This window comes from Equus caballus, chromosome X (assembly GCF_041296265.1).
Source record: "Equus caballus isolate H_3958 breed thoroughbred chromosome X, TB-T2T, whole genome shotgun sequence".
NCBI classification, from domain to species: domain Eukaryota; kingdom Metazoa; phylum Chordata; class Mammalia; order Perissodactyla; family Equidae; genus Equus; species Equus caballus.
In genome coordinates, this window is record NC_091715.1 from 107690334 (window position 1) to 107704443 (window position 14110).

The 14110-nt window shown below is 43.2% G+C and overlaps 1 protein-coding gene across 1 annotated transcript in view; it reads right to left on the bottom strand.

Moving 5' to 3' along the window:
* Positions 1–14110, bottom strand: part of GUCY2F (guanylate cyclase 2F, retinal) — an 84998-nt gene that overhangs the window by 11657 nt on the left and 59231 nt on the right. Inside the window, exons 11-15 of the mRNA XM_005614408.2 lie at positions 11223–11371; positions 8814–8977; positions 7843–8035; positions 4431–4605; positions 945–1043 (exon numbers count right to left, since the gene is read on the bottom strand). Coding sequence (XP_005614465.1) covers positions 945–1043; positions 4431–4605; positions 7843–8035; positions 8814–8977; positions 11223–11371 — 780 coding nt within the window. The remainder of the gene's footprint in view (positions 1–944; positions 1044–4430; positions 4606–7842; positions 8036–8813; positions 8978–11222; positions 11372–14110) is intronic.

Consider the following 14110-nt stretch of genomic DNA (forward strand, 5'->3'; position numbering starts at 1 on the left):
GCATAGGTTGCTGAAGTTCCAGAAGAGCTTGTCTTCCTTAGTATTTGCCAGAGCCAGGGCCGCTAAGAGCTTCACTGTTTTTTAAATAGATAATCCATGAAGAGTTTATATAGCATCTATTGTTGTTCTGTATGCTTTTCCTATACTAGCATGAACAAATGGCTTTGCTCAACCATGATACAGGTAAAGGCACATTGTGATTCTCACATTGCCTTAGTAGTAGCATTAAATAACTAAGAAAGAGTTGCTAGCAACTGACAAAAGCCATAAGGATTTGTAGTTTTCTTCTCAAAGAAAGGGGGAAGAAATGGTATCTTTGATACCATGCCTGTTTTGATAGAAGCTAAGGATTTTGTATACAGGCAAGTTGGAATTAATTATTTCAGAATTCCAAGCTCCTTAGGTTGAGGGATTATTGCTAGCTAAATTCGAGGGAGCTATTTGATGAAGCCAGAACTCCTGGGGTCCTAACTAGTTCCAAAAGAGGACTAGAGCAGCAAACAGCAGCTGGCTAGGAGGCAACTGGCTCTGGGTGTGTCTCCACAAACTAGTTGAAAAACTAAAAATATCAGTCCCTTACCTATTTCTTTTTTCAACATGACTCCTCTAAACCCACCTGGCTGGCCAATTTCTTTCCTCTACTCAAAGGGTTTTTTTTAGTTGTTTTGATCGAACTGACTGGCTGTTTCAGTGTTACTTAGCTACAGCTTCATTTCTAGAACAAGAAAGGTACATGTTCAATCCAATATCACCCCCTACTGGTTTGCTGTTAAACACCAGGAAAAATGCGTGTTAAAGCTCCTTAATCTTCTCAAATTATCTTTTATTCTTGTTTACAATATTAAAACATCAAGCACCCTGTTCTTTTCCCCCTCTCTTGAGGAAGAATCTCTTTCCCAACAGTAAGAGGTTACCATCCCTTCCATTCCTCTATAAGTACTCACGTAACCCTGTTGATTCCATCCGAGAAGCTGTGTTCACAGTGTCTCCAAACAAGCAGTATCTGGGCATGGTAAGGCCCACCACTCCAGCAACAACTGGTCCTATGGAATAGCAGGCAGTTGGGATTACAGTCAACCGGTATGCATCCAACCCTAATAGAGGAACACTGCTGAGGGAAGGAATGTAGCTGCATAAAAGAATAAAGCTGCCACCAAATAGCTCTGGGAATCTGAAGGAAGTCTTATAATGAGTTATGAACTCTTTGCCCTACAAGAAAGCAAGCTTATAATGTTGCAGACATGACTACCCTTCTGATTTATACCTTTGTGCCAAGTAACAATTATACCCGAGATGCTTATGTCTGTCAACAGGGACAAATAAGCATCAAACCCAAACCAGAAAAGCCTGGATGGGGACTCAGGATCCAAACGTGTTTGTTGCAAGGGGAAAAATGTGACTCTTGTGTTATGGGGTTGGAAGGAGGAATCTTATAGGGCAATCTCTCTCCCAAACTGTGTCTATTAAGAAAACTATTGCTAAGACATTTGGAAAATCTGAAAAGAAGTAGAATCGACTTTCAATCATTTCTTTTAGGGGCATGAAACAGCAGTGTATGTAGAAAATCCAAGAATACTTTTTATTTGCCCTTAGAACGATTTTTGTTTTAACATTTTAAGATGGCCATGTTAGGCCTTCAGAGAGTGGACATTACTTGAAAAAACTTCAGCAGCCATACTGAAAACCTAGTTCAGGTGCATCTAGAAAGTTCTCCACCTTCACCTTTCTGGTCTCTGTTCTGTTTCCGTGTTAAAATTGTTCAGCATTATCTTTTTGCTGTTTCCTAAGTTACAGAAAGTAATTAAGAGTTTTTGCTTCAAAAAGATCTTTCTGAACTTCACTTTTTAAGAATAAAAATAAATAAGGACTACAAAACTTATGATTCTCATTTTAATTAATTTCTCATCCATTTAGAACCATTCATTGAGCACTGAGCTCAATGAATCAAGGGGAGCTAGGCATCAAGGGGAATAAAAAAGAAATGTAACACGTGGTCTCAGTTCTCCAGGAGTTTATAATCTAATTGAAGAGAAGAGATGACCAATCAAAGCAATTAAGTGACAACCCAAGACAGTGTATGGTTGAGGCAAGGTAAACGGTTCAGCCAGATACTTTTAAAAATGGGAGGCGGTTCTTACTGGGACCTGGTTCAGTCAAGAACGGTCCAATAGAGAAGGTAGTATTTGATTTGGATCTTGATGAGTGGGTAGGATTTGAATAGGAGAAAAGGGACATGAAACAAAGGTTCGTGGTTGGGATTGAGCATGGAATTTTGGAAAACTCTTACAGAAAGCAGTCTTCCTAGTTCAGGTGGCTAGGGAGAACGTGGAGACAAGGTTGGATACTGGGTTGTACAAGATGGAGGACCTTGAACCACAAGAGAATTTTGAGCAGGGAATTACATGATGAAAATGATTTTTATTTTATTTTTTCTCAGAGTATAGAATGCATTGAAGGTGGGGAGTAAAAACCAGGGAAACCTGTTAGGTGGCTGTTGCAGTGCCCAAGGTTGTGATTACTGGAAAGGAAGTGATGATGGGGGAAGGGGACAAAAAAGGGTGATGAGAGAAAGACATTATAAAGGAGAAACAACAGACTTGTTGGCTGTCTGATTGACAACTGTGAGGAAATTGGCATGGGCTTATGAGCTCATGCTGGTTTGTGGGAAAAGATGACTCGAAGTTTTAGCTATGTTGAATTCGAAGTAATGGTGAATCATCCAAGAAGAGATGTGCTGAGGGGGGTTGGACATGTGAAACTGAAGCACCAATGAGAGACAAGGGCTTTTCTTTAAAAGAAAAATACTGAACACCTGCTATGTTCTAAGCATTCGTGATACAAACATGAGTAAGATATGGTTCCTACCATCCAGGAGCTTGTAGTCTAATGGAAGCACAGACAAGCAAACATATTATACTGATGGCTATGAAAAGGATAGATAGAAAGAAGCAAGAGTGGAAGCAAGAAGATGCTATTGCAGTGATCCAGGCAAGAGATGCTGGCAGCCTAGGCATGAGTAGTGAAAGCCAAGAAGATACAAGACAGGTTCAAGAAATATTTAACAGGTGAAATGTTCAAGACTTAGTAATTAGTCGAATGGTGAAGGTCAGAGTGAGGAGAGAGTTAAGAAGGATGACTCCCAAGACCAACTGGAATAACAAGGTGATAGGTAGTGCTACCAACTGAAATAGAGAATAAATACGGAAGAGAAGGAAGTTTATATGAGAAGAAAATAATTCTATTTTGGATGTGTTGAATCTGATGTGTGTGTGGAATGTTCGGGTGGAAATGTCAGCACCAAGTTTGATATACAAGGCTGAAGCTTAAGGGAGAAGATGTACTAAAGTGGTAGAGTTGGACGCCATCAGCATTCAAGTGGTAGTTAACCCATAGACATGAATGAGATCACCAGAAGAGTATATAAGGTTATAAAAACTGTGGGTGACGGACAGAACCCTGGGGAATATCAATATTTAAAGGACAGAAAGAGACAGAGGAAATTATCAGACAATAGCAGAAAATGAAAGCCATGTTGGAGTGGGTTGAGAAATGAATTAGAGGTCAGGATGAGCAAAGAGCAAGGAGACCCAAACTCAGAGTTTTGCAGAATATGTGGGAGCAGCCACAATTAGAGAACAAGAATTGCTAAGTAAATGAAATGGAGAAAAAGCATTCAGAGAGGGAGGAGCATGTCATAAAAGCCAATTGAGGGAAGTTTTATGGAGGATTGTCAAGAATATCAAATGCTGCAGAGATAAGGGCAGACTAGGACTGGGAAAAGTGATGGAGGCTGAAGCCAGATTGCAAAGGGGCTAAAGAGGGATGGATAGTGAAGAAATGGCACAGTGAGTGTCAATCATTCCTTTAAAAAATTGGTAGGGAAGGGATGAATATGATGGGGGAGGAAAAGGAGCCTATAAGAGCAAAAGAAAGAGTGGAGAGGAGAGCAAGAGGGCCTAGTAGGTGAGATATCTGTGACATCAAGTGAGATATCTGTCAAGATACCTGTGAATGTGTGAAGAGAGATGGGAAGGATACAATGAGGGGGAGATCCTGAAGAGATTCAAGCAAGGGGGGAAGACTGTGGGAAAAAAAATACTTCAGGAGTTGAGATTTTAACTAATCAAATGAATTATCCTACATATAACATATGCCTGTTGATCTTGTATCATAGTCAATCATGGAAATGTTGGCTCTAACAAGAAAGGTAGAGTGAAGGGGTTTGGTACCTAGAACAAGGACTGCTGCCCACTGGGGTAGTACAGGTGCTGGGAAGAGAGTAAACTGGGGTAGGCATAAAGGAATTATGCAGCACTGAACACCTGTATAATCCAGTTGCCAGTAACCACGGGAGAGCTACCCTCTTCCCCTTTTCTAATCTTCTCTTGAGGTGCATGGGAACGTCTTCTGGTCTAGCTGGTTGTTGTTACCTGAGTGCAGGCCTATTCGAATCCGGACTGGCACCTCTGGCATATGCCGCATCTTGAAAGTACCCACGGAGCTCAGAATATCTAGGGACATGTTTGCGATTTCAGCTGCATGCCTACTGCCATTCCTCTTCGGGAGCCCTGAGGCCACCATGTAAGCATCTCCAATGGTCTCTACCTGGGAATCGTGGGAAATAGAATTAGCAAGCAAATAACTTCTGTGTGTGTGTGTCTCTCACAGAGCTTAAGGAGCATGATGGAGGCCAGGTGTTCTTGTAAAGTGAGGAAGACAGAGAGAGAGCCTGTCAGTGGTTCACAGGCATTGCTGCACATTAGAATCACTTAAGGAACTTTATAAAAAACTGCTGTCTAGGTCCCACACCCATAGATTCCGAAATAAGTACAGCTACGTTGCAGGTTCCTGGCTGGCCCTAGAGAACTATCATGTTCCAAATAATTCCTGAGGGGAGGAATTTCTGGGACTGTCCATGGATGTCCGCGGGGGAGCACCCTAGGAGAAGGTGCATATGGTGCTCCCCCAGCAAGCATTTCTCTAGATGATTTTGGGTAAATGAGCTAGGACAGCCTTAAAGCAAGTATAGGGAAAGGGAAAGGAAGGAGGTGGAAAAGTCTGTTCCCTCTGCTTTGCCTTGCTAATATGATGGAGTTAGTTTTGCAGTCCCATTTGGTATGAGAACTGTGTCTTTTTACCACCAGCTACTTCATCTTCTTCTAGTGCTGCCTCTTGAAGGGGCAGCAGTACTAGCCCTCAACTGCTTTGCAGGGGCAGTTAGAGCTGAACGCTTGTAAATAAAGCCAAATCTGTGCTCCTCATCCTCCCCACAGAAGTGTGCTCACTCTTCTAGGTGACTAGTTAGTTGAAGCTTTTCAAGTAAATCCAAAAGATAAGTAAGCTGAAAAGACTTCTATGAAATGTGCCGGTCAGACTCTGCTAGTACAAGTTTGGATCCAGTTAGAATCCATGTTCTCCTAAGAACTGCACTCACAGAGTGCAATAGTTAAGAGCATGAAACCCTGAAGTCATACTGCCCTGGTTAGAATCCCAGATGCACCATTTACAAACTGTGTGGCTTTGGACAAGTCACTTAACCTCTCTATGCTTCAGTATCCTTATCTGTAAAGTAGGGATAATGACAGTATCTACCTCATAGAGTTTTCTAAGGACTAAATAACTTAGTATATGTCAAAGCACTTAGAAGCTGCCTGGTGGATGATAAATGCAAGCTATCTCATCATCGTCATCATCGTCATCATCATTACCAAAGTGATACGTCTTGAAATGAGCCATAAGACTGTGGCTGTGACTCAGCTCCAGAGAAAGTTTAGTAATGAGCAATAGGCCCCTCATCATGACTTTCCATATAGCCAATAACAATGATCCTTTGCACCTATGGGTCTGTGTACCTCAGCATGCTTCCATCCAGGCCCTCCCTTACCTGGTACAATTTGAGACAAGGATCCCTGATGTCAAATAAGCATGTCTGCCTGCACAGAGGAAGACAACAGGTACAATGCAAACGCTATACTGGAGGGAGAACTCACTGGCTGGCCACTATCAGAGACTGGTGGTTGACCCTTCAGCTTTAATGAGTCATTCACCTGGAAGTCCCCAAGGATATGAAGCAGATTAGAAGGGCAAGGAGTATGGGCACTGCCTAGCCTTGGCGTGAGACTACTGTGGGGGAATTGTGGGTTGCATAAGCCAGCACAAGGGCACAGAGAAGAGAAAGTATAGAAAGGGGTCTGGTGAGATGGGGTGGTGGCAGGAGAACTGAAACTGAAAACAAATCACCAACTTCATAATTCTGCAGTAGCCTTCTCACTTCCATTTCAGATTATCAAGTGCCAAGGGAGGTGATTCCAATTTTAAAGGTAAGGAAAATGAAAACACGAACGAGTTTGGTGACTCACTGTTGGTTCAATTTTTATTTTCTTTGCACTGTGTTGTTTTTAATAAACAGGACTGAAAAATTAGATTTCATTTTTGGATTCATGTAGCCCTGCTCTGTCCTGGAAACCCTCCACTCAATCCCTACTGCAGCCATGAAGTACCAAAATACCTAACGGCCTCATCCCCAAGCTCCCCGACAATTGTCTGAACAGTATCAGCTGGATTGATTAAACCAGTGGCTGTGTTACTGCCCATGCTGAATCATCTGTGATTTTAGTTTCAACTGAATTAGCTTTCGGTGATTTGTTTTTCTCTTCAGGCTGCTTAAGTTCAACAAGTTAAGACAGGTAGCCTGATTCCATGGATTTTTCCTCTACTGTGGTTTCTACGTGTGCTTCTTGATTAGTTTGCAGCTCCTGCTGATTGACAGGTATGATGTCTAGTTCTGAGCCCTATTTAGGTGGCTTGGCCTAGCCCTGAGGCTCTCTACCTGACCTGAAAGGGCCCTGTCTAATCTGAGATAAACACACTGCCCTGTGTGTGACTTGAGAGTTGGAACTTTTCAGACTACTGTGAAGCATCCAATGAATGGAGCTAGTCATTCTCCAGCTCTGCCTTGGTTCCTGGGACAGAGAGCTGTCTAAAGTTTGGGATGCCTGGGGCATCTTTCCCCATCAATAAGACAAGTATCCATGTTGCAAACAATGTGGAAATGTCCCTGCACAGCTATGAAATTTTCAATCATTTTCTGCCTAGAGACAATACATAAAATCAAGAGTAAAGAAGTATGGCACTGAAATGAGTGAATGTAGTCATCTGTTCGCTACTCATCTCCCACGATCTTTGATAGAAAGAGTGGAAATTGAGAGACTGGAGGGGTGGGGAAAAGTGGGAGCAGGGGGTTGCAACTTCACAATTAATCACTTCCCCAGACCTCAGACCAATAGGTGGGCTCTTGGTTACCCTGTAGCAATCCCAAAGAGCCACAGATTTAATAGCTCTTTGACATGTGTAATGTGAGAGTTCCCTCCTATATAACAACAGTACCTAAAGGAGGAAACCAAATTTCAACAGCATGTATTAGATCTACACAAACATTACCAAGATAAACTCTGTAGCAGTCACCAACTATGGGCAAAACACCAATAGTTCTGTGCCTAGCATGATACTGCCTACACTGTGTGTACTTAGCCACTGAAGTTCAATATCTCTTTTGGGCCCAGCCTCTTCTTAGTCCCAGTTCTACAAAACAGCTCCAAATAAATCTGACCAGCAATCTCTTATTGCTGGGTTGAGATTGTCATTTCATAAAGTGTGAAATTATATGCATTCTATCTGGCCTTCATTTCCAATGGGATACCAATAAAAGTGGTGTACTTTTTAAATTTTAATTCCTAAATAACAACAATCAATAAAATCGTATCCTTCAATTTTGGAATACACACAGATGAGCCTCATATAAAAATTTCTCTCTGGAATATATTTCTCTGCTAAGGAACTTACCTTGTAGACATCATGACTGCCAATGATGGCATCAAAGAGCGTGTACAGGTCATTGAGAAGATCCACCACCTCAATGGGCTCACTCATGGCTGAGATAGTGGTAAAGCCCACAATGTCACTGAAGTACAAGGTGACCAAGTCAAAGCCCTCAGGTTCGACCGTGCAGCCCTTTTTAAGGGATTCAGCAACTGATCTGAAAAGCAGGCACAGAGATTCCTCAGACCACACAGGCCTCCCTCCATGCCACACACATATCTGCTAGAACACAATTTCTCAAAAATCACTGCCAAGTAAATGATGAGGAAGAAAATGTCACCTGGATGAAAACATTAATTCTTTCATTTATTCTACAAATGTATATTGAGTGCTTACAATGTACCAGGCACTGTGCCAAGCACTGGAATACAGCCCTGAACAGAGAGCCCTAGTCTGTGGCTTTGTGGAGCTCTTTCAGCTCTCCGTCCTTCTTCCTCAGCCCACTCCCCTCGGGGAATGTTCCCAGGTGGTTGCCTTTGCATGAAACTAATTTCCCCAATTATCTCCTGGAAGATCATGTTACAACACGATAAGGTGCTTTGGAAAATTTGGAAATTGTAGCAACAGATAAGGTTTTCAACTAAGGGAGGAAAAACCTAGAGAAACAACCCTGCTACTTTCCTCCAGGAACTCGAAGAACTGCCTCCTTTTAATTGGTCAACTTCCAGGCAAAGTCACAAAATGACACATAGAAAAACTGAGGCACCAAAAACTTAGATGACCAGCATGATCCACAGGTAGTGGAAAATTAGGAAGTGTGCTCTGCTCCCTTGGTTTCCAATTCTTCTTTGATTTGAAGGTATGATTTAAACTTACTGGGAGTAGAGAGGGTGCGGGACGGGGAGGGACCAGTTAGTTGATGGGTAATTTTTTTTTCTATTTTTAATGGAACACACTGTTACAAGGATTCACACTCCTCAGGTGTTCACACATACGGTGGTAGCATCTGTGTTAGAAGCTTTTCTGTTTTCTGTTTTTCAATTTCCAGCTCTTCAGTCCGCTCTCGGATCAAGTCTTCCAAGTTGCTAGAATATTGCTCCAACATCCGAAGCATAGAATCAATGATATTGGTCTTCTTCCCTTTATTGAAAGTTTTAAACTGAAAGTAAAACAGAAAAATAAGCTAGGGAATTCTTACTCCCCAAACTCAGAGATGATGGAGCAGGACCTCTTATTATAAATCCCTTCCTCTAAAATGCCAGAGCAGGAGAGGTGAACCCAGGTATAAATAGGAAACGTCACCACCCACCCTCATTGTCATCCTGGCTGATTCACAGGGCTCTTTTTTTCCCTGAGTAGTTCTTCCCCTACCCTCCTAGCTCTTTCAAGTCTGAGCAAAGGCAATCTGGGCAGGATCCTTCAGTTCTGAGATGCTATCACATGAATAGTAGCCACTTCAAAGGCAACAGGATTTGGTCTTGAGCCCAGGCCAATTGTGAGTGGAATAAGGGGAAAGAGGGCAGAGAGTGCTATTTTACCCTTCTAGATCATCAACCTACTAAATCATCCTTATCTTCTAATGCTACTGTGTTGCCGGTTCTTGGACAGCGGGAGGTTCCTTGACCTCTAAAATATGACCCAAGATCTACATAATAAGATCTACCCCTATTTCTTACCATAGGGTCCAGGAATAATGGTGTCCCCTAGCACCTGCCCTTCATGTCACTCAGGGTCGTGTAGAAATTCAAGTGGTATTGCCTCATACTATGCCTTGATCCTTTGGAGGTGGCTGCATGCCATAGATTTTCAATATGTCCTCCTCGGACCTTTTCCATCTACAGAGACAGGGACCTTGGTGTATCATTGGAATCATGAGGGGGTAGCCCCTCCTTGCTGCTGGATTCAGCATGCACAAGGCTGTGTTCATAACAACAAAAGACTGATGGTAGTTTTGCTGAGCAGACATCTAGGAATCTGCCCCATGAACCCTCTTATCCAGCTAGGCTCCAAATGCTCCACTTAGCACTCAATGCCAAGGCCAACATGAAGAGATTCCTTCTGGGACTGATCCACATCTACATGTCCTCCAAGGTCCTGCAGGTAATTTCAGTAGCCAGCTCAGGTGCTTTGGGCTCCCCCTATTGCCTAACCCAAGGAGCCTCCCTCTCCACCCCTTCCCATTTAAGTTTTATTAGCTGCAGGGAGTTGGGAGGCTCCCCTTGTCTATCAAACAGTCTAAACTTCCACTGAAGCATTTCAGTGAGGGCAGCCCCAGCAACGTCTTCTTTGAAGGTTGCATGATGTGCACTCCTTCTATCTATCACTGGCTTCTCTGCTGCCTTCTGAAATAACATCTCTAGCATCAACACAAGGGCAAATGCTTTTTCTCCTGCCTCATGGTAAGTTTTTAGACATTTGACCTTCATGCTCCTTTGCCTTTTCCATACTTTGAACACCTGTTTGAGTGTCCTCAAGAAACTCAGCCAGACTAATGGAGGCATTCTTAGCTGGGGACACGGATGACTTCATATGCAGGACCCCTCAGGCTTTCAATGCAACTCTTTCCTTTTTCCGCCTCAAATACCTGTCACTCACAAAGCATCTCAGTGCTGTACTCCAGCCAGGCTCAGAAGCCTCTCCACCAGAGCTGACACAGTACTCACAGAGAGCACTCTCAGTTTCAGTAGCCTGTAATTTCAACAAAGCCCTAAACTGCATGCTTCAACATAGGAACCACACCCTAGCTCCCTTAGCAGGTCTCTCTCTGTCCTTTCTTCATTTCCCCTCTTTTAATCCCCAACTCTAGGGAAAGAATCAGCCTTTTTAGAAATTCAGTATCTTAAGGAGAGAGGTTGTCACTTTTCCTGTGCTCTGTTGCCTCAAGTAGTTCCCTAGGAATCTAAGGAGACTCCTGCTTTTGGACTGCACATTTGCACTTTCTTTCCATCTTGAACATCCTTCCAAACACCCCATATTTTTCCTGATCCTCCAAAAACAGCCTGGTATCACTTAAGTTGTATATTCATCAGAGTTCTCTGGGATCTCCAAAGCAAACTTAGCTCCATGAGGATCCCCATCTATTCCATGATACCCATCTTCTAACAATCTTAACACCATTGCATTGCCCAGTGGTTCAAGTCCATCTCTGAAAGGTTGGTTAGGTCAGATTGTAGATGGGCTGGAACAGAGGTTCAGATACAGAAGAGCATCAAAACCAACCCTCGTGCTCTTGGAGGATGTGCTGGGGATGCTCCAGCCTCAAAGGCCTCCAAGTATTCACCTCCATGACTTTTTCCCTTGTAAGAGTTTCCTTCCACAATATGATGAGAACCCAAGGAGTTAGTTTTGGGTAGGCTGGCTTCAGGACAGATTCCGGGTAGTACTAAGATCCAGAGAGTCCTTACCTGGTTAAATATTTCATCAAAAGTTGGTCGCTGTTCTGCAGACTCAGCCCAGCACTGCTGCATCAGCTGGAGACATTCTGGAGGGGCGTATTCAGGAGGAACCACTGGTCTGTATACAGGAGGAGGTTTCTTAAGTCTGTCTATGATTTCTGCCCAGAAGCGAGAAGAGAAAGCTCTATGAATCAGGGGGAAAGCACCAATACTTGGCAAAGGTAATTGAGTTTTAGCCAAGAAAGGGGTTGTCAGGAGAAATCACAGAAAGGTCATCTCCTTTGCTTTCTCCTTAGGTGGTCTGAATATAAATTGTATCTGACCAAAGCCTACATCAGTCAATGGAGGAGGGGATGAGAAATTAATCAGCTGAGCTCTTGGTACCATTTAGGCACAGTTTTATCCTGCTTCTGCTAGGTTTTAGATGTCACCTATCTGATGTCAATTCTAACACTACACCTCCAGTGATCTGGCTCCTGTCACCCACCCCAAATCATCTAAGCCTTCCAATCCCCACAGTAGATCCAGTTAGCCCCCATTGAAGGTCCCGGCCCAGCACAGGTCCAAGATGTGGGCTCTGCCTGGCCCATAGGGAAAGGGAATTAAGAACTCCTATGAATAGTTCAGGTCCTGGTCAAGATCCTCCCAGCTGCTGGGCCCTGAACTCCACTTTCAGTGGAACGTTTACTATGTATCAGACTATGGGCTGAGCATTTTGCATGCATTGTTTCACTTGATTCTCACTATAGACAGATGAGGTATGAACTCTTATTTTTGTTTTGCAGAAGGGAAAACTGAGGCAGAGAGAGAGTAAATGACTGACTCAATGTCACATGGCTCGTAAGTGAGAGAAATCGAATTTGACCCCAGGCAGTCTCAGTCTGCTACCTCATCCTTCTTCCAATTGCCTCAGACCTTGACTGGGAGTTCTAAACTCCCTATTTCAGACCCAACAGCCATTAGTGACCAGAGGTCTAAATCAGTCAGACTGACCTTTTTACAAAGGGAGAAAACTCCCTGGAAGGAGGAGAAAATAGTTTGTCTTCATTGTCCCCAGTAACCCACACTGGGCCTCAAACTGGTCTCTCTGCTTCCAGCTTAGCCTTCTCCAAACCATTCCCAAAACACAAATTTGGCCACATCACTTTCTTGCTTAAAATCCTTTCATGCCTTCTCATTACCCACAGGGTAAAATCCAAGCCCTGACTATCTCTTCAGCTCATTTCTTATCTCTAGTCACCTCCATCTCTAACATCCTCACCATGAGCCAAACTTTGTTTGCTCCACCAGTATGCCCTTCCCACTCCTGCATTGGCTGTAACACTCCAGCAGTGCTACTTCATACCATAAGAAATATCCTCTTGCCTCCATGAAATAATTTTAGCTGTTGCCTCTGATTTCTCAGCTCCTTGTGACAGCACAACTTCTGCCCCTTTAACCCAGGTTGGCCTGTACCAGTAATGGTTTCTCCATCAGAGCACCCTGCTCTCAGGGCAATGAATTCCATGGAAATCAACCCCTTGGAGTGTGACTGCCCCATCCACTCTCTGGTAGAGGGAGTTCTTGTCCCTTTCTCAGAACACCATCAAGTAGAATGGTTCACCTCTCTGCTTAGGCCCAGCAAGATTCAGGCCTGTGAGGAGCTCACAGCCCAGTTGAGGAGATAAACAATGACCAACCATATAGGTGCTCTACAGACATATGCACAAGTGAGCAGAGAAGGGGCATCTGATCCACAGTGAAGAGGTCAGAGAAGGCTTCCAATAGGAGTTAACATGAGTTGGATGAGGCAAGGTGGGGAGAAGGTGAGGACATTCCAGGTACTGTGTACAACATATGTGGAGACACAGAGGTAGGAGAGACCTTCGTACTTTCAGGGCACTGCCAGTCATGTGGTTTAGCAGGAGTGTGGGGAGTAACGGACGATAAGTCTAGAGAAGTGGCTAGAGGCCAGACTGTGAAGGGCCTTGTATGTCATGTGAGGAGTTTGGGCTTCATTTAACTAGTGATGGGGAACAGTTGGAGGACATTAAGTAGAGGAGGGATAGGGGACTCTGAGTGAGGAAAAGATAACTAAGTATTTTGGGTTTGGTTTGGTTTGGTTTTGCATTTTTAACATCTCTTATTGTGAAATAAACTCAGAGTTCCAGACAAGTTGTAAAAATAGTACAATTGCCTGTATACCTTTCACTCAACTTCCCCCTTAATGTTAGCAATTTATATAACCATAGTACAAAGGAAATTAATATTGGTACAATACTATTACTAATCTAGAGTCTTTAATTAAATTTCATCAACTTTCCCCCTAGTATCCCTTTTCTATCCCACAATCGAATTCAAGATCCCATATTGCATTTAATCGTTGTGTTTCAGTCTCCTCCAATCTGTGATGGTTCCTCATTCTTTCCTGCCTTTCATGATTTTGATACTTTTGATGAGTACTGACCAGTTATTTTGCAGAATGTCTCTCAATTGGGGTGTGTCTGATGCTTTCTCATAGTTAGATTGAAGTTATGCATTTTTGGCGAGGATACCACAGAGGTGGCATTGTTCCCTTCTCAGTGCACCATGTCAGGGGGTACATAATGTCCATGTGCCTTGATCACTTGGTTAAGGTGGTGTCTGCAGGATCCTCCACTAGTAAACTTACTAGTATTTTTTCACGTGTAGTTAGCATCTAGTGGGTTCATACTTTTAGAATATGCAAATATCCTGTTTCCCTTCAAATTTTACCCTACTGATTTTACCATTCACTGATGGATCGTGCCTGATAGCCAAACATTTCAATGGGAGATAAGGGTGAAAGCCTGCGGCAGGTCACAGGGAAAGTATGGGAGGACCTTGACATCTAGGAGCATCATGAGAGGTAATGAAATACCTGGCAGAGTGCCTTAAAG